Source organism: Protopterus annectens, chromosome 6.part0 (genome assembly GCF_019279795.1).
Source record: "Protopterus annectens isolate FY-2018-M chromosome 6.part0, PAN1.0, whole genome shotgun sequence".
Taxonomy (NCBI): Eukaryota; Metazoa; Chordata; order Ceratodontiformes; family Protopteridae; genus Protopterus; species Protopterus annectens.
Genome location: NC_056737.1, coordinates 1,573,111,976 through 1,573,137,195, shown reverse-complemented (window position 1 = coordinate 1,573,137,195; position 25,220 = coordinate 1,573,111,976). Strand labels below are relative to the sequence as shown.

The window sequence follows — 25,220 nt, the reverse complement described above, 5'->3', positions numbered from 1 at the left end:
TGATGTCTGGGAATCCTTTTGTTGGTCTGGAGTGAGAGTGAAAGGGGATGGGATATGCTCTGGATATAACGTTTTGTACCCATAGGTCTTCTGAGATATTTAGCCAGGTGCCTAGGCACAAAGACAAACATCCCCCGACTGCCTCCAGAGCAGGACAGTCGGTCCTCCTTTCAGGAGCACTGATAGGGTTTCCCAAGGAACTAATCCCTGTCACCCTGGTTCTGCGGACCCTCTCTGCCATGTGGGCATCATCTTCCACCATTGCCTCGCCCTCTACCCTTGGAGGAGGCTTCACCTTGCGAGTTTGGAAAGGCTCCTTGGGTCTTACGGAACCACATTTTCCCACCCCACTGACCTTTGGGATAAGGTCTAGTAGGGGTAGAAAAATGGACTCCAACGGCAGATAGAGTCTTACCATCTTGCTCACATTTGGTGAGGGTCTCTTTGACTTTTGGTCCAAATACGGAGGAACCATCCAAAAGGGCATTCACAAATGACGACTTAAAAGGTTCTGCAAAACAACATAAGCGCATCCAGGAATGTCTCCACAAAGCAATTCCTGTACCCACAGCCCTACTCATTCCATAAGCTGCATAAGACACGAGGTGCATGGACAAGTTTACAATGGAATTGAGGTTAGCAAGCTGAGACGTCACCTTGTCCGCCACAGAGTCGGCTACTGCACCCTTGAGAGTATCTCCAAGTTCCTTGAGGATATCTCTCTGTAGACATGTGAAATGGGTCAGGTAGTTCAATGACCGAAGTGCAAAGGTTGTAGAACTGAACATGTGCTTCCTGAATCTGTCCATCATCCTAGACTCTCTATTAGGAGAATGGACAGACATAGAAGTCTCAGACATCTCTTTTTTAGTGGCTTTCGCCACCACCATGGCGCCAACAGGTATGGTTTTAGACAAAAAAGCCTTATCATGGGGTGCTGAAATGGACTTGTTCGGCCTTCTAGGAACAGGCTCCATAGAATCTGGTGACTCCCATGCCCTTCGAGATAAAAGATCCATCAACTCATCGAAAGGCGGAGAAACCCAATAGGTGGAGGGCCAGGACCCAAAAGCCTTCAGGAACACTAATTCATTCTCGGTAGGGTTTTGGGGATACCAATCACCCCTCTGCTTAAGGATCTCAAGGATGTCCCCAAAGGAAATATCCTCAGAGGGGGGGCCTTGGGGACCCTTCCGATTCCTCCAAATCGATGTTTGACATGGATTCCTGACGGGAATCCAGATGTCTCCTCTTACATAATCTCCTCCGAGGGACCTCCTCAGTGGGAATCTCTGGGGAGGTCTCAGAGGAACAGGGTTCCCCCAAAGGGGCATCCTGAGGCTCTGGGTCCCTGCACTTACGGTGAACTTGTGGAAGCGGAGAAGAAACAGGTGCCTTCTAGGAGGAGGTGGCCATATCAAAGGTTGTGGAAGTCTAAGGGGACAAAGCCCTCCTCATGGCATTGAAGGCCCCATGGCTCCAATGCGAGGAAGCACCCAGGTCCAAGACACCGAGGACTCCTCCCACACCAGAACAGCTGGCTCCGAGCCCAACGTAGGAGCTGAACTCATCCGAGCCGAAGCCCCAAGAGGGATAGTCAGACCGACGTATCAGTTTGACCCCCCCCCCCCGGAACCAACAGGAGAGGGTCGGCTCCCAGATTCCACGGCTGGAGCAGAGGATATCAGGGTGGTCGGTACTGACAGTTCAGAGGCGAGTGTCGGCACCGATGGCTCCACCAATGACTGACTGGCCTCCCCCGACTCCGATGTCTCAGTTTGAGTCGGAGGAGAAGCAACAACAACAACAGGAGAGGACTTTTTCGGTTCCAAAACTGCTTGAGTTGAAACCGACAGAATTTATGCAAGCGCTGGATCCTGTAGAAGTCTCCGCACCACTCGGTCCATGTCCAAATTGGAGAGTCTGGAAACTCCAGAGGAGACCACTGACGGAGCCAGTGACCCCAGAATCGGGGACCTCAAGGAAGGAGATACCAGTCCAAAACTGGGGACTGGCTCCTATCAGTAACCTGAATGGTCAGTTCCAATGGCACTGGAGCTGAGACCATAGCCTTTTTAGATGTCTTCGGAACCGAAGAGCCCTTCGGACCTGAACCAGATGACAAGGCTGGAGATGAGGGTTTTGGTTGACTGGAAACAGAATCCAAATCCATTTGGAAGGCTGACTTAATTAAACCCTTTTCTACCAGCTTACGCTTCCTTTCAGCTAATTCCCTGGAGCTGAAGCCATGACAAATGGAGCAAACCTCCTGTAAGTGTACCGCACACAAACAGTACACACATGTGGAATGACCATCCATGACTGACAGTCTTTTACTACATTTGGGACACATTTTAAATCCTGATTTAGCTTTCTCTGACATTGTAGTTAAATTAACAATAACTATTTCTAAAGAAAAATAATCCTAACTGGCTAAAGGAATGACAAGGCAGCAATAATCTACTAATATAAGCCTAAACGGCTAACTGTACAAGAGAACACCTAACAGGCTGAGAAACAAAAACAGCCAAGAAAACGGCCAAGAGTCTAACTGGCTAATAAAGAAAAAACTGCAGAAAACTGCAGCAAGCCTAACTAGGCTGGGATAGAGCTACTATACCTAGCAAAAAGGCCAACTTGAATAACAGGGCCACGTCCAAAACTATTCTAACACTCAGTGAAAAAAAAACTATCCAACAGGATATAAGTCCAAAACGGACAACAAGCAAAGCACTATATTCCTAATACCTAATATATAACAATTGTGAAAAATATGAAGACAATTCAATAGAAATCACAACTTATCTATCCAAAAATGGCCAGGAGCTGTAAAGAACACCCAATCAGTTGCAGCAGCAAACTAGATCTGGGAAATGTAGTGGTGCATTGTGGGATAGGGCTTTGGCCTCAAGCTGTTAGAGACCTTGAGCTTTGCTATTTGGCCGAATCAGAGCCGATGATTGGCTCGGAACCCATCAGTAAGAATGAAGGGGAGAATGAACAACTTCACATCATTAATTATATTTTGGACTCAAACATAAAATGATGATATAATAAAAATAAATTTAAAAGCTTAGAAAGAATAGGCTAACCTGAATGAGAACTGTGAATTTGACTAGTGAACTTGAGCTGAATGACCCCATGGCACACAGGGATAATGCTCAGACCCATGTTTAACTAGCAGCACAGGTTCTGGAAGGGCTACATGGAGGAAGCTAGAATTGAGCAGCTGGTGTCAGCTTGCCCGTCCTGGGCAGAGGAAGCAGCCCAGATTCTCTGCAATAACAGTATTAAGAGTCTGGTGAGCGCAGTGCTGCAAAGCAGGTATACTGCTTTGTCAGAAATTTGTGAATATGTGGAAATCTATCTGCACCTCACAAAGGCAGCAAATGTGGCACTTGCAAGGGTTTTGTGGGTGGTGGAGATTACAGCATACACCCTGACAGCAGTATGATGCGGCATCAGCATTTTCACTTTCCTCACTGTGTGGGTCAGTTTGAGCTCAGTGGGGACCGAGACAGGGGTCCGGTACACCCAGTGAATGAAGAGGGGCAAAAAGTGAACTTGAGTTCTACAGCTTCATATTTTTAGGATAGGAAATTTCAACACCCCCCTACCAAAAAAAAGAAAAAAACTAAAGGTGATATTCTGACATGACATGCCCACATATAAAATGACAGTGAATTATGAAGTCTGGTGGGCATGGCAAATTATAGCTCAAAAGAGATTTTATTACCATAATAACACAAATTAATAAATTATTGGAATCAAGGAGGTATTGTCTGAGTGAAAAGAAAATGACTTGAATACCCAAAGTAAGGTTTAAGCTCAGAGACAGTGGTCTCACAGAGTGAGACAGTGCCAGAAATAGATTCCAGTTCGAAAGGCATGGGGATATCTTATGTAAAGTACAGAATGACTGACAAGACATAACAGCCTATGCAAGGATCATTATTCAGAAACAGAAAAGAAAGCACTGATCATCATATGAACCTGTCAACATTATCATGTGTCTAAATGGAAAGAAGTTCATACCTGTAACTGTCCCTAAACCTCAGCTGACAATCTTTAAGACCCTAACTCAAAATGTCCACATAGAACAAAGAAAGGGTCACTGAGATTATGGCCATATCAATTCAAGGTACTAAAAGAGTTAAAAAATAAATTATACCATGATCCCCCATTAATATTCCAAAACGTGCACGCTGATTGGCCAGCGTGCATGTTGTAAATCGACTTACACTAATGGAAAAAGGTCCGGTCACCCGGACTTTTTCCATTAGTATAGGTCTCTTTTAAAACACTGTCTCGCTATGTTAAAAGAGTTTAACATAGCGACACAGGTTTAAAAAAAGCAACGGAGATCTCCGTTGCTTTTTTAAAGCTGGCTCGCTATGTTAAACTCCTTTAACATAGCGACACAGTGTGTAAAAAGCAACGGAGATCTTGCTTTCTCTGTTGCTTTTTTTTAAACCTGTCTCACTATGTTAAATGGGTTTAACATAGCGAGACAGCTTTAAAATAAGCAACGGAGATCTCCGTTGCTTATTTTAAAGCTGTCTCGCTATGTTAAACCCATTTAACATAGCGAGACAGGTTTTAAAAAAACGGGGAAAGCAAGATCTCCGTTGCTTTTTACTGTTTTGCTATGTTAAATGGGTTTAACATAGCAAGACAGCTTTAAAATAAGCAACGGACTGTTGCTTATTTTAAAGCTGTCTCGCTATGTTAAACCCATTTAACATAGCGAAACAGGAAAAAGCAACGGAGATCTTGCTTTCTCGGTTGTTTTTGGCCACAGCTCTGATGTACTGCATAGGCATGCGCAGTACATCAGAACTGCCGCGGATACCAGACCGCTGCGGAAGGGCAGCAAAGAGACATTATACAATGCCATTATTTAAGAAAAGTAATTATTTCTTTTCTTAAATAATGTCATAGTATAATAGCAATAACCCACTTCTGGGTGTGGGTAATGCGGGATTTACCCACGGTTGTCTTTGTTTGGTCCCTCGGGCTTCACCCTTGGGACCAAACCACGCCAACCGTGGGTAAATCCCGCATTACCCACACCCAGGCGTGAGTTATTGCTATAGTAATACATAGCTGATTATATACATTCCAAGGTATCCAACAGTCACCTCTAGATTAATGGAAAGATATGACAAAGCTGCAGAGGATTATATGAACATGGCAATGCATTGCCAACAGCCTTGATATTCAAATAAGTATAAAATTTGGGCCAAAAATTATACAGTTTAACTGCAGGTGAAACATTTCTTCATAAATAATATACAGAGCAACAGCAATGATGACTCATATGCTAAGATCGTAAAAGGCATGAGAACTGTGGTGATAAAATAGCATCTATATCACTTCATCGAATACGTGAATATCGAATGCTCACGAGCGAATATTCACATACTTGAAAACGGTATTGTGGGGGGTGCACCCCCCGCTAAATATATATTCCTACTCCGAGATTGTACTACAGTGAGGAAAGGGCAAAAATCCCAATCTTCACTGTACCGCAAAAAAAATTCATAAACTTTGAGTATGTGAATATTCGCTCATGTGAGTATTCGATATTCACGTATTTGATGAAGTGATATAGACCCATAAAATATGTGTTTTAGCAGATGGTAAAGAAGATGGTAATTACATGTGAAAAGGGGCATAACTAATAAATAAAAAAATGGGTCCAAAACATGGATGATATTTTAGAGGAAATTTACTTACTTTGCCAAGTACAAAGTAGATCAGTAGTATTTTTGTCCGGATGTCTGAATTTCTTAAAGCAGCTAATAAAATGGGAGTAAGTGGTCAATATCAGCTTCCCCATCTTGGAGTACAGAAGCAGCCTAGGCTTTTTCTAATAGCAGTTTTAAGAGCGTGGTTGAAGTATGTAACAAAAAATAAAAATTCAAGAGAAATGATTTTTAAAATTTGCAAAAATCCACTGTAACTAAAATAATGTGAAGTTTAACTGTATAATTTTTGTATGTCAGTATTCCTTGAAGAACTGTCGAACCAAGTTACTAAAAAACTTTAATAAAAAAACAGATGTGTACCAGTAATTCTTTCCTGATGTGTGAAATACAGCAGAACAGAACAAATGCAAAAGGCATTCAGCACACAATCTAAAAATGATTGTTCAATTATTTACAGATACTTTTTACTTATTTAGCTATTTTTATTAGCAAAAAAAGCAATAAAAGATGTTCTAAAATTTGGACTTTCTTTTTGCTACAAATATATTTTAAAGACATGCTTCTGCAGCATTTCTCCCCGGGCCTCTATTGAAAACAGGATCTGTGGAACTTAGTCGGACTTTCCTGGTCAACAAATGTTAAATAAAATAAATAAATAAATATTGCTCAGTTCTGATGAGAAACATAAGGGAACAAGTAATTTCTTAGCTGTAAATAAAATGGAACAGGTACGGCGGTAGCGGTGTTAGCTCACAGCAAGAGGTTCTCCCGTTTGATTCTTGGCTGGGCTTGGGAGTGCCTTCTGTGTGGAGTCTGCATGTCCTCCCCGTAGTTGGGTAACGTTCGAAAGACATGCGTGCATAAATGGGCGTGCCTTCGTTGAAGGTTGGGCATCGAGCTGGCACCTCAGCGTTTCGTAAAAATCTACTGCCAATCATTAGCGGACCGTAGTTCCACTGTGGCGACCCCCTTACCGGGAAAAGCCGAAAGACAAACAACTGAATGTGCTTATTAAACACATGCTGACACAGTGACCAGGTCAGGCTTTACTGCACATTCACACATACGATAGTACTAGAGTGATATCCTATCCAAGCTTGAAATCAAGTCAGAGCCAAACAGTTTTCTGGAAATACTGATACACCTTATATCATGATGAACATGCATTCTAAATAATGGATAACTCAGCAGTATAGGGGACCTGGAGCAGTGACTGTTTCAGGTATGAGGTTCAAGGCAAACCACTGGTGATGGTGACTGATTTATCTGCACTTACTTCACTAGCAGAAGGAGGAAGAGAAGTTATGTTAAAATATATCTTTTCAATTTATGTAAGAAGGTACAGATACTTTTACTTTTGCTACTGTGACTTTCTCATAAAGAAACAAAACATCACTGTCCCATTGCTTTTTTTAATTGTAAAAGAATAGTATAAACAGCTATCAGTGAAATCTGTAAAATTTGAATTAGAAAAAATATGTACATAATTGTAGATTATGAAATACAATTTTATGGCCTTCAGATATACTCCTTAAAAAGTTTTCCAGTGCGGAGAAAATGAAAACAGTGCGGAGCAAACAAGCATTAATCAGATATGTGCAGTTTTCATATGTTAAATGCATCATGTTCTTAATGTACACATACATTTTCAGTAACAGAAGTTTATTTTCTAACATACATGTGGGTTGCAACATAAGATTCTACTTACTTGAATTTCCCTAACCATGAGTCAGCAATGAGGGCACCAAAGATTGGTGTAAAGTAACACAAACCCGAGAAGGCATGGTAGATGGAAGTGGAGAGATCCTCATCCCAATGAAGGAAGTATATGAAATACAAAGTTAGCACAGCTAGGAAAGAAAATATCAAAATGTAAGACCACTTTTTTGAGGGTGGGTGAGTGGAACTAGATAGATACAAAGATCACTGTTAATTCTAAACACTTTGTTTCATCCACAGCTTCAGTACTAATATAAGTATCATTATAATCCATGCAGTAAGGCAACAGGAAAGCAGCACAGATATTATGCTTATATCTATTACAAATACAATTAAAATGACAGCAGAATACATACTGTAGGACTTTTTTTATTTATTGGACAGGGCTATTAAAGTTAGGATCCACCTAGCAAACCCTTTCACAAATCTATTTGTCCCTCTCTCTGTATATAAATATATGTCTATGTATGGATCTACTTCAGAAGCTCGAAGTTTCAAAACTCTGAACTTCAAATGTCCAAGACAATAAGACCGAAGTTTTGAAACTTCAAAAACGTTTTTACATTTGCCCCCCTGCACCCCCCACACCCCCTGCTAATTAAATATACCAACTCTGAGATTGCACTACAGTGAGGAAAATAGTAAACATCCCATTCAGTGCTGTACAGCGATCTGCATTCAAAACATCTGAAGTTTCAAAACTTTGATCTTATGGGCTATGCCTTTTGAAGCTCGAAATTTTTTAATTTTGAGCTTCTGATGGGGATCCATATATATATATATATATATATATATATATATATATATATATATATATATATATATATATATATATATATACATATATATGGATTCACTTCATAACATTGAAATATCAAAATACTGAAACTCAAAACACTGAAACCAAAATACTGAAAGCTCAAAATACTGAATACTCAAAATACTGAAACTCAAAATACTGAAAACACATATTATGCGTAAACTCAGCTTAAACAACATAAATCATAACAATTTCTACCAAAGATATGCAGGGGGGCAAGCCCCCCTGCACCCCCCATGTGGGGGGCTGTGCCCCCACACCCCCTGCTAATTAAATATATCAACTCCAAGATTGCACATAGTGTAGTTAAGTGTAGAAATTGTTATGATTTATGTTGTTTAAGCTGAGTTTACGCATAATATGTGTTTTCAGTATTTTGAGTTTCAGTATTTTGAGAATTCAGTATTTTGAGCTTTCAGTATTTTGGTCTTCAGTATTATGAAGTTTTGTCATTTTCAGTATTTTGAAGTTTCAGTGTTATGAAGTGAATCCATATACATATATATATATATATATATATATATATATATATATATATATAAATATATACATCTATATATATGTATATATATATATATATATATATATATATATATATATATATATATATATATATATATATATATATATACATACACATAAACACCCGCGTGGGGTAGGAGTCAAAGGATTGGTGGCAGGGCAGTCTATCACACTGTAGTAACTCCTTTAATTATTTTCCCTACCCTTGTGGAGGGAAACTGTGGACATAACATAATTCCATCAGACAGTGCATGGGAATGAAACAGCTTACTTTTACAAATTTCCCATAATGCGATAACATACCACTCCCCATATCTACATGGGTCTGCTTCATGCTATGCTCTGGTCTCCAGAATGGACAGGTAAGCAATGTCTGAGGCACTCCTTCTGAGGAAAGAATGAAAACAATAGCTGTTTAGACTTTTCCATCAACCTGGCCCTCCACTCCTTCAACCTATGTTACTGGTGGCACAGGTTCATAGGTGTGTACTAGGCTAATGTCCCTGAAGCCTTTACAAGCCTAGCCCAAAATAATGTCCCAGGCACAGTGCCACCCAATGTTAATTCACAGTGCTCCTATCCAGCAGGGCAACTGGAATGATCCCTGGAGTGAACTTTTTGTTACCCATCCACTCGTCAAGATTTCTCTTGAAGAGAGCCAGTGAGGTGCTCTGCTTGACATGAATGGGAAGCTTATTCCAGAGTATGGGCAGTCATTGGGAGATGAACCTGTCCCTCCAGCATGTTCTGTTAATTGTGGTAATGAGGCTGTGATCTCTGGAGCATGTGGTGCTGGGGGAGTGGGATTTATTTAGGTGTAGCATTTCAAAGTAGGGATGGGTTGGACATGGCTTTGTAAGTCAAGCAGAGATCACCTCTAAGTAGAAGATAAGAGATGGAGAACAGCTGAAGTTCCTTGAGTCTGTCCATGTAGGACATGTGTTTAAGGCCTAGGATCCTTTTTGGGAGGTACTTTTGTGTCCTCTCCAGCTGTTGTAGGTGTCTGGTCAGGTACATGCCAAATGGGGCATTATATTCGATGATTAGTCTAATGAGGGATGAGTAGAGAGGGATGATGACCTCTTTCTTCCTGGATGCGAAATGTTTGGTTATAAGATGTGCCACATAGAAGGACTTTCTGACCACAGTGGCAATGTGGTGGTCGAAGGCGAGGTGGCTGTTGACCTGGGTGCCCAGATCTCTTATGGCACCTTAGGTGCTCAGTGGTCTTCCATCAATGTGGTAATTCATGGGAACTGAGTTTTTTCTAAAGAGGATGATAACACATTTTTTGGCGTTAAGCTTCAGGCCATGGTTCCAACACCAGTCATTGGTCTCAGAGAGGCTCTTTTGTAGGATGTCTGCATCACTTGGGGAGTTGATAATGACTCCTAGCTTGCAGCCATCAGTGAACTTGGTCTGCCAGAGTCCTTCTGTGTTGGCCTGGTCTTCTGAGAAGTAGATGCCAAACAGGAAAGGGCCCAGGACCGAACCCTGTGGGACTCCACTCATGACTGGTCGACAGTCTGACTTGGAATCTGCAACTTTCACTCTGTGGGTCCTGTCTGTGAGCCAATTTGCAACCCACCTAGTGATCTAAGGAATGATGTCTAGTTTGGTGAGTTTATCAATGATACCTGAGTGATGAATGGTATCAAAGGCCTTGGCCAGGTATAGGTAGGCCTTACCCTCATCCACAGCATTGGTGAATGCCTCGAAGAAGTAAACCAGGTTCAGCAGGCAGGATCTACCCTTGACAAAGCCAAACTGTGTGGGGTGAAGAGTTTGAAGCTTGCCTATATCTTTGTTAAGCAGGTCCATGCTGATACGCTCCATACCTTTGCATACCAGACTTGTCAGGCTAATGGGGCGATAATTCCCACAGTCTGTAGTTGGTCCCCCTTTATGGAGCAGGATAACTGTAGCAGTGTGCCATTTGTTAAGGACATAGCCTCAGGTAAGGCTGTGACTGAACAAGGCACACAGGTGTGGTGCCAGTTCATTTTGTAGCTCATGTAGGATGCAGCCAAGGATATTATCATGTCTCATGGATGCTGTACTCTTTGCTTTGGACAATGAAGCTTTAATCTGTGCCACAGTAATGGGGGGGTACCAGGCTTTCTTCTGGTATTGTGATACGGCCCTTGGGGGGGGTAAAGCTGGCACTGAATCTGTCGGCCAGTAGGTTGGCTGTATCTGTTGGCTCAGTATAGGAGGTGCCATTGTGCAACAACTCAGAGTAAATCTGGGTATTGCCTTTGAGGTTTATGATATAGCTATAGAAGGGCTTTGTGGTTGTTTTTGGTATCAGCCGCAATTCTGCCTTCATAGCTGGCTTTACAGGATTTGATAAGGGATCTCAGCTTTTTGTTGAGACTGATAAAGGGAGGTTTTCCAGTCTTGTGACTTCATTTTTTTCTTCAACAGTTTCTTCCTTCTGTTGTAGAGTTTATTGATGGCAGGGGACCACCAGATTGCCTTCCTTTATTTGGAGGAGAACATCTTAGTTCTATTTGGTATGACAAGGTCCATGCATTTGTGTACACACTCGTACAGTGCATTGGTGCATGATTCGGCAGTCATGCAGCTATTTTCCATTGGCATGGGTGCCAAGAAGTTAGCCACCTCTGTTTGTAGGAGCCCAAAGTTGGCTTTAGAGAACATTTTCAGGGTGGTCACTTTAGCGGGGGGTATAGGTGAGATGGAGATTTCCATGGTGATCAGTTTGTGGTCAGACTTAACCAGGGAGGAATTGACTATAGGTGTGCAATGGTCTCCCATGTTGGTGATAACCAGGTCGAGGATGTTGCTTCCTCTACTGGGGGTCAGAATGAGCTAGTCAAGGGTATTGGAACTGATAAATTCCAGAAAGCGTTGCGCCTGTACATTGGTACTTGAATAGTTTTCCCAGTTGATGGAAGGGTAGTTGAAGTCACCCAGTATGAGAGTATTGGGTTCATGACCACAGATTACAGTAGCTAATGAAACCTACAGAACTTTAATATGTTACAAAAACTATGCACGAGGACTTTGCGCTCCTTGAAAGTACATTACTGAAATGCTTATCAAAATTTTTTTTTATGACTATAAAAAGACTCAGATTGTGAACTGGTGGATGAAAATCATGTCAAGACATGAAAATATTTCAGATAATAAAAATTCAAAATTATGCATAATATATTTCAGAATCATCAATGAAACAGAATTACTCCAATTATTTATTTTACTCACTATTAGAACTGATTAGCTACTTCTTGTACTTTTAATAAGTAGAAGATAATCTAGATACACCAAAAAATCTGCAAGTGTTTGGAATTGTTTAATGTCAGAAAGAAAAAAATGCTACATTATACCTACACATTAGCTAGGGATTTGTGTCTTTCGGCTTTTCCCAGTTAGGGGTCGCCACAGCGGAACTCCGGTCCGCTAATGATTGGCAGTTGATTTTTACGTACCGGCTTGCCAGGCCTGATGCACAACCTTCAACAAAGGTACGCCCATTCACACATGTCCACGCAGAAGATGCTCTAGCTGAGAATCGAACTGGACAGCATATTACTGTGAGGCGACAACGCTGCAGCAGCACCACCACCGCGAGTATTAGCTAGGGATAATGTTTCAAAATAAAAAAAAACAGCCATAAAAGGGTTAAACACAACATAGGGTAGGAAAGGAGGTTGCAAATCCTGTAATCTGTTTGTACTAGCAGTAAGGGATTCTGACAATTGTTTAGAAGATAAAAAAGCAATGAATGGAGCATTAGAATACATTTTTCAAGGTAAAGAAGATGTCCTTATACACCCAGCTGCTTATTACCTCCTCTAGTAGTTTAAGTCATCACCTAATAATAAGTTTCATCCTGTAATCTTGTGTTTGACTTACTGTATCAACATTTGTATAATAAAGACAGCTTGCCTTGGAAAACAAACACTAATGCATAGTGGGTTCACCTCATTAACAAATAGATAGATTTTAAAAAATTATAAAGAAGGGGAACTATTACCTGTGAGATGCAAGCATTCATATTTAATCTGAGAAACATACTATTTTAGCAAAGTATAAATTAACCACCACTATAATATAGCACATATACAATATGACATTATACACATGTATGTAAATAATAACACATATACAATATGACATTATACACACGTATGTAAATATACGTAACTGTATTTGCTATGCTGAATGACACAAATGTCAATACTGTGAACACTGAATATTGATCTAGTGATTTAAAACTTGATAAATTGTCCAAACAGGCTTTAACCTGCGACATACTCATGGGACAAGTAAATGCCTCATATTATTGCAACAGAAATGTGAGTCAACCAGTTGTAATCAACATCTGCATGTCAACATTTGTGACATTTGACATTAGTAACTGGTACCATATATGATTATATTTGCTAATGTCAAATGGTGCAAATGTCAACATAGTGAATACTAACCAGATGTGATTTAAGAATTGCCCAAAAATTAATAGTCCCCAGGGAATTCAGTAGAGAAAAAATATTTTATTACTTAAAGACTATAATGACTTATAGGACTGCATAGGATCCAGATCTAATGCTGCAGTGATTTGTGTGAGTTTTGTTTGAGGATTTTATCTGTAGTTGGTGTTAAAATATTCAGAAATCTGATTATGAACCTGGATTGGTGATTATTATTGAAATTTTTAATTCCAGCTGTAAATAATAATTACTGCTTGGCTTGTAAAGTTCTGTGCTTGGTCTGTCTTCATCCTGCAGTGAATCATTTATACCTCTGACTTCCACAGGCTGTGGTTCCCATTAATTTACCTGACGGCATGATGCAGCTCCACAGACTCAGCAGATAACATCACAATAAGTGATAAGTTGCTTGAGGATGCACATCTTGCTGTCAAATAATTGAAAATAAATCTGCCTGCGACAAGCCATGCTATGTTTGTAATCAACTCTCTCCTCACAGTGGGGTAGGGAAGTAAACGAGACAACACACAGGCAACAGTCATCAGCATTTATTTTTCAACCAAGACAGACAAGGGAATGAAGGGTGATTTGGTAATTTACTAAATTACTACTTACAGTCTAGTATCTTATATATCAATTAAGGCTGAGAGAAGCATACTGAGGTGTCCTGTGGGAAAGGGGGTCTATTTTAAGACTCACAACGTGTTTAGCTGGATCAGACTGATTAGCTGTTATATACCTCTCAACTGGACAGATTTTCGCAGAATGTCCAGATTTTTGGCTCATATTTTTGGCCCATTCCTCATATAATTTGTGGCTTTCTGGCAAATCACTGGTATGAGTTAAGGATTGAAGTCACTAAATAATGACATACATTTTAGTTTCAGACTTCAAATAATTCAGAAAATGTATGTTAAAACAAACCCTGTAATACTAGCAACTGTTTAAGTTTATAAGAGCAATATTCAAAATATGTCCCTATTTTTGGGCTTTTGTCCCCTCATTTTGTTGGGCTTTGCCCAGATTTCTTGCACTAAGAGGTTGAGAGGTATCCAGCTCTATCAAAATTAAATTAAATCGGGAGAGGAAAGTGTCCTTTCGGGTTAGCATAATTTGCTCTGTGTAGTACTTTTGTATTATGTGTATATTATGTGTCAGTGTTCATGACCATATACAAGTGTCTATAAAGTCAAAAAAATACTTGTACATGGACATGAAGGGATTGCCCACCTAATCATGCAAATGGAGCAACTGTTGCAAGATTAGCAGCAACAATAGTTTTCCTGAACAGCTGAACAGCTGACCAGCCTTGGGCCCCCTGAAGCCACAAACCCTAAGCAGCCACCTGAAGTGGCCCCTATCCCCTATTATAATCTGCACTGTCTCTGAGACAACTCACTATAACTAAAGTATTAAGATCCCCATATTAGCTGAGAGAATTAGTAAAAACGTCAAAGTGCTTATCTCCATCACTGAGTGAATTTATTTCTCAGAAGAAAATTGATAAAATTCACAAGATTTAACAGTATACAATTTCAGTGCAAAAGACATTTAAGAACAGGGAGAATAAACAGCAATCTGTTGATAATAGGAGAAAATTCTCTGCTAATATAGTTAAAAACTGAAAAATTAACATTGTGTTTAATCTGCAATATAATGATGGTATAATGAATTTTTACAGGATTGTATTTTTGTCATTACTGCATGAATAATCTGTACTTGACTTACCTTTCATGCCATAGTAGGAAAAACGTTCACAAAACTCATTCACCACAATGAAGGCTATACTTAAAGGATAGTTGGTTCCACATAGTTTCTACAAAGAGAAAGCAATTGTAAAAAATACTTATATGCATAAGTAATGCATTTATGTCATAATTCATTCATTCCTTAGATGAGCAATCTGGCTTGTCCAGGAACCCTTATGAGCTACAACCTTGGCCAAAGAGCATGCTACATTGTTTAAATAAAATACATTACCATATGCTGATATTATCAACATAACTCACATAAATAGAAAACATAAAGGTGGCAACAGCTTCAGTGATATAAGCAGTAGCAAACATAAAAGCCAGTAGGGAATAATGACTTTTGTGCAGAAGTACTGGAAACTAATTGAGTAGCATATGGACTACAGTATAACTATACATGACACAGACAAGACTGTGATGTGGCAAGCAGGCAATAATGGAGTGCAATACTAATAGGCTGTAATGGCAACTAAACTATTACATTTTGCTGCAAAATTTATAGTACATTGGGCTACTTAGCATTTACCCATTATTAACGCATCTACACAGTGGCAGTACATGATGGATAAGTAGTCCAGATTGAAACAAGGGCATATGATTTTTTTTTTAGAAGTTAGGATGGATTTCCCAATTGCATGTGTTGTTTTAGAAAAGGCTCTTTCTCTAGCAAAAGAATGAACACAGACATGTATTTAGATATGTAGAGAGGATAGTATTTTTTACCTTATGTTTCTAGACTAACAACAGGCAAAAGCTAATATTATATATAAGTGGTACGCCTATAAGAAAAATGCATTCATGGGATTCATAACATCACTGAAATCCATAAATAGAGAAGTAAAGCCCATCATTTGATTTTATTGTAGCAACTGTTGCATTAAATATTAAAGCAGTTTATCTTGATTAAGAAATTCTTAATTTATTGTTTTTTATACATACATTCAGCAATACAGAACGTCTAATTGTATCAAAACAAATTATTCTACAAAGAAGAAAACATTTTATTTTATTACAGTGTACACACAACCTTTGTTTTCATAGACAAACTAGAATATAAATAATCAAGATGAACTTAATTATTTGTTTTTGATAACTGGACTGATGCAGCTAAAGCTTCCTCAGTCACAGACTGGGCACAAGGCAGAGGAGAAAATGAAGCTGCAACCTACAAGTGCAAAAATAAATATTGCCACTAAAGCAATATACAGATACCTGAAGAAGCTCATTTTGTGAAATAAATGGTTTCAGTGGAAGTGTAATCATCTTCAAGCACTGCCCAGTGCTTTTCTACTTCTCTATGATAATCCCAAGAATTTTTATAGGTAGTTCTATCTAAATGCTCTTTATACCTGAATAAGTTCTCCTTTTAAATGTCCGTGTAAGACAGTGTACAAGTTCAGATGTTTTATTCCTTCACAACAAACCTTTACACCCATGGATGCCCTTGGTATGAAACCTTTCTAATTTATTCATACATTTTTATGATGTTTCCATAATGTTACTCCACACTTTATTTTGGGTCTACAGTAACTTACAAAAGAATGTATGAATATAGTTTTATAGTATTATTAACTAACTGGGGATATAATCAGAAAATGTGAAAGCTGGGTATATCAATACATCAGGTCTTTAATGTATAGTTTCAATCACTGTGTGCTATATTATATATTCACCCTTCAATCCATGTTTCACAAATGTTACATCCTTAGTTTTTGATGTATTTATTAGCATATTATATATATGGTCAATATGATCAGTTTTCTTTGCAGACATGAGTTTATCCATATCAGATGTCATCACTTTTCCCATTTTCAAGTAATATGCATACATACTGTAGAACGGGTATATATTATGTTATTAAATTGTTAAAAGTTCGAACATCATATGGTCAAAGCCATATGATCGAACTTTTAAAAGTTCGAAAAGCTAAAAAAAAAAATAAACAGAAAATACCGACCATTTTAAGCAGGGGGGGCAAGCCCCCCTGCACCCCCCACCTGGGCCACACCTCCCCCCTGCACCCCCCACCTGGGCCACACCTCCCACTCTTTAAATATACCAACTCAAGATTGCACTACAGTGCAAGAAAGGGAAATCTCCGTTGAAATATTTGAACTTTTAAAAGTTCGATCATATGGTGTCAACCATATGACGTTTGAACTTTTACAAGTTCAATAATGTAATATAGACCCCTGTAGAACAGCTCAGATGAAAAAGATGAATCAGAAAGATACAAATTAAACAAGTGCGGGCTCAGGACAGAGCCACGTGGGGCACCGTTATTATCACCTAGAATTGTACTTGTCCAACTGCTGTATGATACTTACCTCATCCCACTTGTAAGACTTCAGCTATTATTTTTATTAATCTTACATTAATGTGTACTTGAAACACAAAATCCACTGGAGTCACCACACGGAGATAGTCACTGGTAATGGAAGCTTCTTTATTTGGAACAAAAACACACAAGCGCTTTCACGTAGCTATACTACGCTTCTTCAGGTGTAATGAAACATTGATAGATACAACCTTTTATACAAAGGATTTTTGGCGCTCAAACTAACTAATTAAACACTGATTAGATAATTACTAACAGTCAATCTCTCACTGCATGTCCTTGTTTAAAGAGACAATACTAGAAAGGTAAGAACAAATAAAACAGTTTAAAAACTTTTAAAACCATTTAAAGAACATTTAAAAAATCTTTTGGCAAGATTGCCTTAGACAAACTATATAAGCAAAAATAAAACAAAGCAATAAAGCCTATCAAAGTGGCTATATAAGCCAACTAAGCTCCTCATTGTACAGTACTAAAAAACTGTGCAAATTCATGGTCAAAGCACAAGGCATGAGGCAGAAAACGGTGTTTTCAAATAAAAACATACCATGTTTCTATTTATAAGTACATCTAAGACGTATTCCATGACTCCTAATGGAGTCGCTAACTAAACGCATACTCAGTGCCTTTGTGTATAGACTCCGGTGAACAAACAAACCCTGTATGCTCTCTTGCATCAAAGATATGATATAAAAAAATCTATGATACAGGCAAAGTTAATAAATAATGCAAACAATGCGGCAATTGACAGTCCAAGAGTGAAAAACAACAATATATTGTTGTTGTTAAAATGTGCAGAGCGTACATTAATTTCATGTGGCTGATAGCATACTCACAAACGTCTATGCCAAAACAATATCAACTAGTGCTGGCGGTAATCACAGCTACAAATGTGCCCTATTCTTACCTCATAACTCACATGAAAAACGCTTACAACATTAACATGATCACCAAAGCTAGATCAAGGACAGTCACATATAAGAGGAACGATCACATATAAGACGGTAACACACAATACTATCCAGTCCAAAAGACTTTGCTAATACCACCAAGAAAACAGAAAACAGTCCGGTAATCAGAAATGTCCTACTGACAACTGCGGCTGGCAGATACAGGAGATGCAATCTGACAAGCATCTATTATCGCAATGTGAAGCAACTGCGTTAAAGCAATTCCGACAGAAATCAGCCCCATCAAACATCAAAAACCTACAAACCTATGTTAGGAGATCAGCAGTTGAAAGCTAAGGCAGGGGGTACAAAAAGTATATAATACAGAACAACAATCAGATTACTTACAGCAACCCACTCACCTCTGCTAAATACGGGCACTAGCAAGTTTCAAAGAACAACCAAAACAGGTGTTCAGACCACTTCCGTTCTGCAAGAAACCAACAAATTCAAAGTCCGTCAAAGGCCAGGACCCAGGCAACTACTCAGGGATCCAAGAACTTAGCTATGACTAAACATATAAAGTGCAAGGTAAAAGATGAAAACACCTCATGTAATATACATGCTGAGACTAAATAGGAACAGTTAACATAATGCATTAAGGAGCTGATGGACACAGCTGTAATAGCACTACCAACGTCCATCCTCATCCTGGGAATGAACACACACTAAGAACCGAGGTACCAAAAGTGCAGTAGTGCTAAGCAAAGTTAAAAAACGAATAATGCATTATGCACTAATTAAAGTGTCTGGTCAAGCATACCAAAGGATGAAACCAAAGTCAATGTCAAAAAACCACTCTTTGGCATATTAATGCCCATAGTATCAGACCACAAAATCCCCTTGTATTGTATGCAAACCATAATACTAGTATGCAAATTTGAATAACTGAAAGCACACCAAAAAATTATTCTATAACAGACTGGCATTGTACCTATGGAGGCCAAGCATAAGGCATAATAAATAAAGGAGAGTGACTGTGAAGCAAAAACACAGTCCACTTATAAATTGAAGAACTCTATATAACCAGGTCTGGATGGAGTAAGACTAATGGGAAATAAGGCATGAAAACAGGTCTAGAAGACATAAACAGTACACAAACCAAACATCAAAACATGTACGTCTATTTCACAACTTCCTGCTGTTAAGAACAGGTTTAACTGATACGTATTGATTAATGCCTGGGTATATATGCGCTTTCAAAATAAAAATCCACTTGAGTTCCCTAACAGCCAGTTGGTTCATATTATCTCCTTCCCTACTATTAACTGCCAACAACTCCAGAACCAAAAAACTGAAACTGTGTGCATTATGTTCCAAAATATGCTTGGCCAGAGCATTGCTTTCATTACCTTTCCTGATGTCATAGCAATGATTGTAGACCCTATCACGAAGTCTTCTCTTCGTGAGGCCTACATAGAAGGCTCCACAGGAGTCACATGTGGCCAGATAAATGAGATTGGTGCTGTTACAATCACTGTGAAATCTGGGTGTGAACGTAAAGGAACCATCTGGATGTGAAAAATAAACATTTTTAGATATATGTGGACACATGTGACAGTGTCCACAGGGAAAAGTCCCATATGGATCACTAGAGTAGCCATTTGACAGAGAGCTCTGCTCTAAACATAAGGTTTGCTTTAAGTTATGACATGTTTTATAGCTGAACCTCATATAGTCCCCCACAATTTTCCTAGTGAGTGGATCTGTGACCAAAATGTTCCAGTTTCTGCTGATAATTTTATTATGTTCAGCAACGTCACTGGTGTACTTAGTGACATAGGTAACCCTATCAGTGTGCCTGTTGTCATTCAATGTATGGAACGGAAGACTCCTCCTTGCAGAAGCAAAACCATCTGTCCTATTGAATACCTTCATGATAACTTCATGCTTGCAATCATCTATTAACTTGGGGGGTATCCTCTTTCTTTGAACAACCCTTCAAGTGTATTCAATTCTAAGAACATGTCATTCTTATCACTACAGATTCTACATATTCTGTACATCTGACTTAGGACTATCCCTCTAAAAGTAAACCTGGGATGCATACTCTCAAATCGTAACAGAGTGTTCCTCCAGGTAGATTTCCTATATAAAGAGGTGACAATCTTGTTGGCATTAAATTCCAACTTCAGATCTAAAAAATGTGCTTGAACTGGAGAAACTTCAGCTGTAAATCTTAAAAAAGTAGATGTCATTTCTAGTTCTGTGATGAAATTAAGACATTCAGCTCTAGTCCCCTCCCACACAAAGAGGACGTCATCAACAAACCTCTTATACAATCTAACCTTGCTGTAATCTATATGCTTAAACAGATGATTCAATTCCCAATGGTGGGCCACAAGGTTAAGCGTAACTATTGCACAGGGAGTGCCCATGGCAACTCCCCATTTCTGAAGGTATAGCTGATCCTGAAACAGAAATACATTATTGTCAAGTATCATTTCAAGCAGACAGTTGAGCAAAATCTGCCTGCTACTGCTATAACCTGAGTTACTAACAAGAATCTCTCTGATAGCCTGCAGTCCCAAATCATTGGGGATACTGGTAAAGAGGTTCTTGACGTCCATGGTCACTAGTAATGTAGTTGCCCCCCTCTCATCCAACACAAAATCTTTAAGAAACTCAATAAGCTGATAAGAGTATTTCAGAATAACTGGAATGTCATCCACTAAAGGTCACAATAGCCCTTCCACAAAGGAAGAAATGGTGGAGGTTATCCACCGTTCACCAGAGACTATGGGTCTCATTGGTACTGGTTTGACACCTTTGTGGATTTTGGGTAGTCCCTTGATAATAGGAAGGGTGGGAAACTCTATAAAAAAGTATTCATACAACTCACAGCTAATCTGACCACACATCAAAAGATCATATAGACTGTCATGCACCAACTTCACAATTTTTCTAACCTTTTCTCTAGAAATGATTTCATATACTTTGTCATCTGACAGCATATTATTCATAGTGGTAAAATATTCTGAAGAATTCATAATAACCACTGCTCCTCCCTTGTCAGCTGGTTTAACAATAATATGTTCATTATTCTTCAGAGATTGAATGGAACTTTGTTCGGCTCTACTGATATTATAGAAAAAACATCTTTTCTTAGTTCGCCTAAACCATTCATAAAAGTCATTCTCACACATCTTCATAAAACTCTCCACATTGTGTGGCATCATAGGAGTGAAACTACTTTTAACTCTGAAAAAACTTTTTAAGGTGTTAGTGTCCAGAACATTACTATCTTTGAACAAAATCTTCAAAGAGACATTGCGGCAAAACAGCCTCAGATCTATTAGAATGTCACTTATATAACTGACTTGTGAAGGAATAAAGTTCAGTCCTTTCTCTAGGAGGGAAAGATCTGACTCAGACAAGGTATAAGTAGAAATATTGCATACAAGAGAACTCAGTCTGTTCTTTTCTTGGTGGTGGGTTATTGAATTCAATTTCTTTGTTTCCTGGTATTGGGATAATTTTCTGCTGATCCCTTTCTTTTCCTTGGTCCTCTGCTGCTTGACCGGCCTTGCCATCCTGGCTGTTGCTTGACCGGAAAAGGTAAAAAATGGTTACTTGCAGAGGACATATCCTTCAGTTTAGCACCTGCTAACAAAAACATCTTAGCTGCCTGTTGATTGGGAGGCGGAGTATTGTTGTCCAAACTTACTTCATCAACAAAAGTAGAGACAGAATTAAAAGGCACTGGTGCTGTGATAACCATACTGCTAGCTGTAGTGGAAGCAGAATGAGCCAAGGTAGGTTCAGCGGTAGCACTAACAGTAGGCATCGATGGAGAGCTGGAAGCATTACTAGGGAGCCCATCTTTACGTGTACTCTGCATACGTGCATTCTCAGTTCTAGGCCATACAAAAATCTGGCCACTAGCAAAATCATTGGCATCCCTAATAAGTTTCTTATGTTTAACTTCCTTGAGTCTTTCACTAAATGACTGTATCTGAACCCAGAGAGAATCAAGTCTCCTAGTGAAATATTCAGTTTTAAAGCGTTCAATGATAGCTGTATGTTGTAAGTCTATCTTATTTCTTAACTCAGCTTCCAAAGGAGAAAAATACTCCAGCAGCAAATTAATATAGCTAAAACCTAACTGTATATTAAGGTCCTGCCATTTTCTTAACAGCAAAGGATGACTATTGCCATAGGAAGGCATACAAAAAACACGCATGCCTTTGGGCACTATCTTGAAGTGTATACATGCCTCTAAATGCAGTCTCTGCCAGGCTAGTCTCTGCAACTGATATAAATCATCTTGAAGCATTCTAAAAAGTCTGTTGAACTCAGCAACATTCTCACCATTCGGTGTAGTTGGTAACACGTTGGGTTGATTCGTCAATTCCAGAGCCAATAAAGGATTCTCTTTACAATGCTTGAGGGAATCCCAAGCCAGTACACCAGTAGTCCTCGTCTCTGGGCGAAAATCCAACTCAATATTGTTGTTCTCCATGTGTTAAACCTGCTAACAGCACAACAACAGGAAAGAAAAAAGTCCAGGAACTGTGGCAGGAAAACGAAGACTCCCCTTGGAAAAAACCAAAAAGCTATGAAACACAAAATCCACTGGAGTCATCACACGGAGATAGTCACTGGTAATGGAAGCTTCTTTATTTGGAACAAAAACACACAAGCGCTTTCACGTAGCTATACTATGCTTCTTCAGGTGTAATGAAACATTGATAGATACAACTTTTTATACAAAGGATTTTTGGCGCTCAAACTAACTAATTAAACACTGATTAGATAATTACTAACAGTCAATCTCTCACTGCATGTCCTTGTTTAAAGAGACAATACTAGAAAGGTAAGAACAAATAAAACAGTTTAAAAACTTTTAAAACCATTTAAAGAACATTTAAAAAATCTATGTGTACTTCTAATTTATTAAGTGTTTTATGCATGACCATATCACAAGATGAATTTAGGCCTACATAAATGTTATCACAACATACCTTTTCATTGACAGCTGTTATTATACTATTATAGAACAGAGTGTTATAAGTGGTTATAGATATATTTTCAACAGAGTCTATATTACAATATCGAACAGAACGAATGTCGAACGGCCAAAATATCAAAAGTGCAGTTCAAATAACTTGGTTTTGTGGGGGGCTGCACCACCACACCCCCTGCTAATTATATATACCAACTCCGAGACCGCACTACAGTGAGGAAAGGGCAAAATTCCCAATCTTTACTGCACCCCAATCCCACAAACCAGAACTCGATGAATGGCACTTTCAGTATTTCAGCCGTTCAACATTCGTTCCGTTCGATATTATAATATAGACCCTTATATGTATGTTGAGATATGACTTCCAGTACCAATCTTTCCAGTTCTGACAAACATTTATCCAAGGCAACTTTCTCCATTATTTTTCCTTTACAAGAAAGAAGACATGGATCTGTGTGACTGGGTTAGTCCTATTTCTCTTTGTGGGAATGCGTTTAACAAGTGCATGTCTCCAAACCTGAGAAATCTTTCCATATATAAATGAGCTAGGAATATTAAATGCAATAGTAATATTTATGAAGTGTTCACAGGTCAATGTTATGACTTTCATCTCCTTCCTGTGCTTTACTAGGCTCTAGTTTATTTAATACTTTTTCAAAATAATGTAACTTAATCCCATTATCTGAAGTTACCTGGATGTTACTACCATAAATTATCACCCCCTTTGTGGAACTACTTATTTTACATAAGATTTTGTAAACACATTTACAATCTGTTGTATATGTGAAAAAGTTTTAGAATCTACAACACAATATTTATGTCTTTACTCCTATCACATATAGTAATAAAACAGTTTTTAATTATTCCCAATATCTTTACATTTTCTTCATTTTTTCGTGATTATTTCTCACACTGTCTTTAATTTGCCTGCTCAGTATATTTATTTCAGTTTTCAAAGTTACAGTGTGACACTGTTTCTATTTCTTACATTTTATCTCTCATCTTAAGTATGTTGTACTTATCACAAAAAAAAAAATGTTCCTAGAGATGTGACTTTAATTGCTTGGGGATGGGAGGGTGGCCTAATGATTAAGGTGTTTGCCTTACAAACACAAGGTGCAGGGTTTGAGTCTCACAAGGGATAATTGGCTAGGCTTATAATGGCTCGCAAGGGCAGTTAGCTTAGTACTAACTTATGAACCTTATTATTATTATGGTCTCTTGAAACCTCCACTATGGAAATGCCATCCAATTAATAAAGCATCTAATTCCCAATACAAAAAGGACATTTGTAAAAGGATGCAGATTGTTTTCTTAGTGAGGCAGTGCTTTTTACTAATTGTCCAATGTAAAAAATATGTGATATCATGCAGATGATTTCATGATTCTATAATGAGATGTCAGCACAAGTAATGAACTAAATGTATCACATGTGCTAAATGCATCATCACTGTTTGCTGACACAAAACTATTTTGTTTCCTGATATTTCCTCCATAGCTCATTGTGTAGCAAGAAGGCAAGCTGTTAACAGCAGATGAGAGCTGATAGTAAGACCTGCTTGTAAACTGTATCTTTCCAGATTCTACATCATGACTTTGAATGCTAAAATATGTATTTGTGGCAGAATTAAGTAGCAAAACACTTAAAAACCACCAAAAAGACATACCACCACAATGAATAACAAAAACAAAATGCTGTCAACTCAGAATAACCCACTCAAAAATTAAAGTCTATCACTTTCATTTGTTTAATACAGGAACTTCTTTAAAACTGGATGACAACTATAGACTATTTGATTTATACAATCCATTTAAATCAATTAACCAATGGAATTATATTAAAGATATGGAATAAATCCTTAAAAAAATAAAGGGATCACCTAACATAACTTATTCTTCAGTAAACATTTTATGTCAATAACATCATTTAAACCCATTTTTATCTGTTCTTAATAAAATTTGCCATTTTAATTCCTTAATTTCCAC

General features: G+C 38.5%; 1 protein-coding gene across 1 annotated transcript in view; it reads right to left on the bottom strand.

Moving 5' to 3' along the window:
- Positions 1 to 25,220, bottom strand: part of LOC122804857 (solute carrier family 15 member 2-like) — a 1,359,362-nt gene that overhangs the window by 1,269,304 nt on the left and 64,838 nt on the right. Inside the window, exons 2-3 of the mRNA XM_044075020.1 lie at positions 14,958 to 15,045; positions 7,420 to 7,561 (exon numbers count right to left, since the gene is read on the bottom strand). Coding sequence (XP_043930955.1) covers positions 7,420 to 7,561; positions 14,958 to 15,045 — 230 coding nt within the window. The remainder of the gene's footprint in view (positions 1 to 7,419; positions 7,562 to 14,957; positions 15,046 to 25,220) is intronic.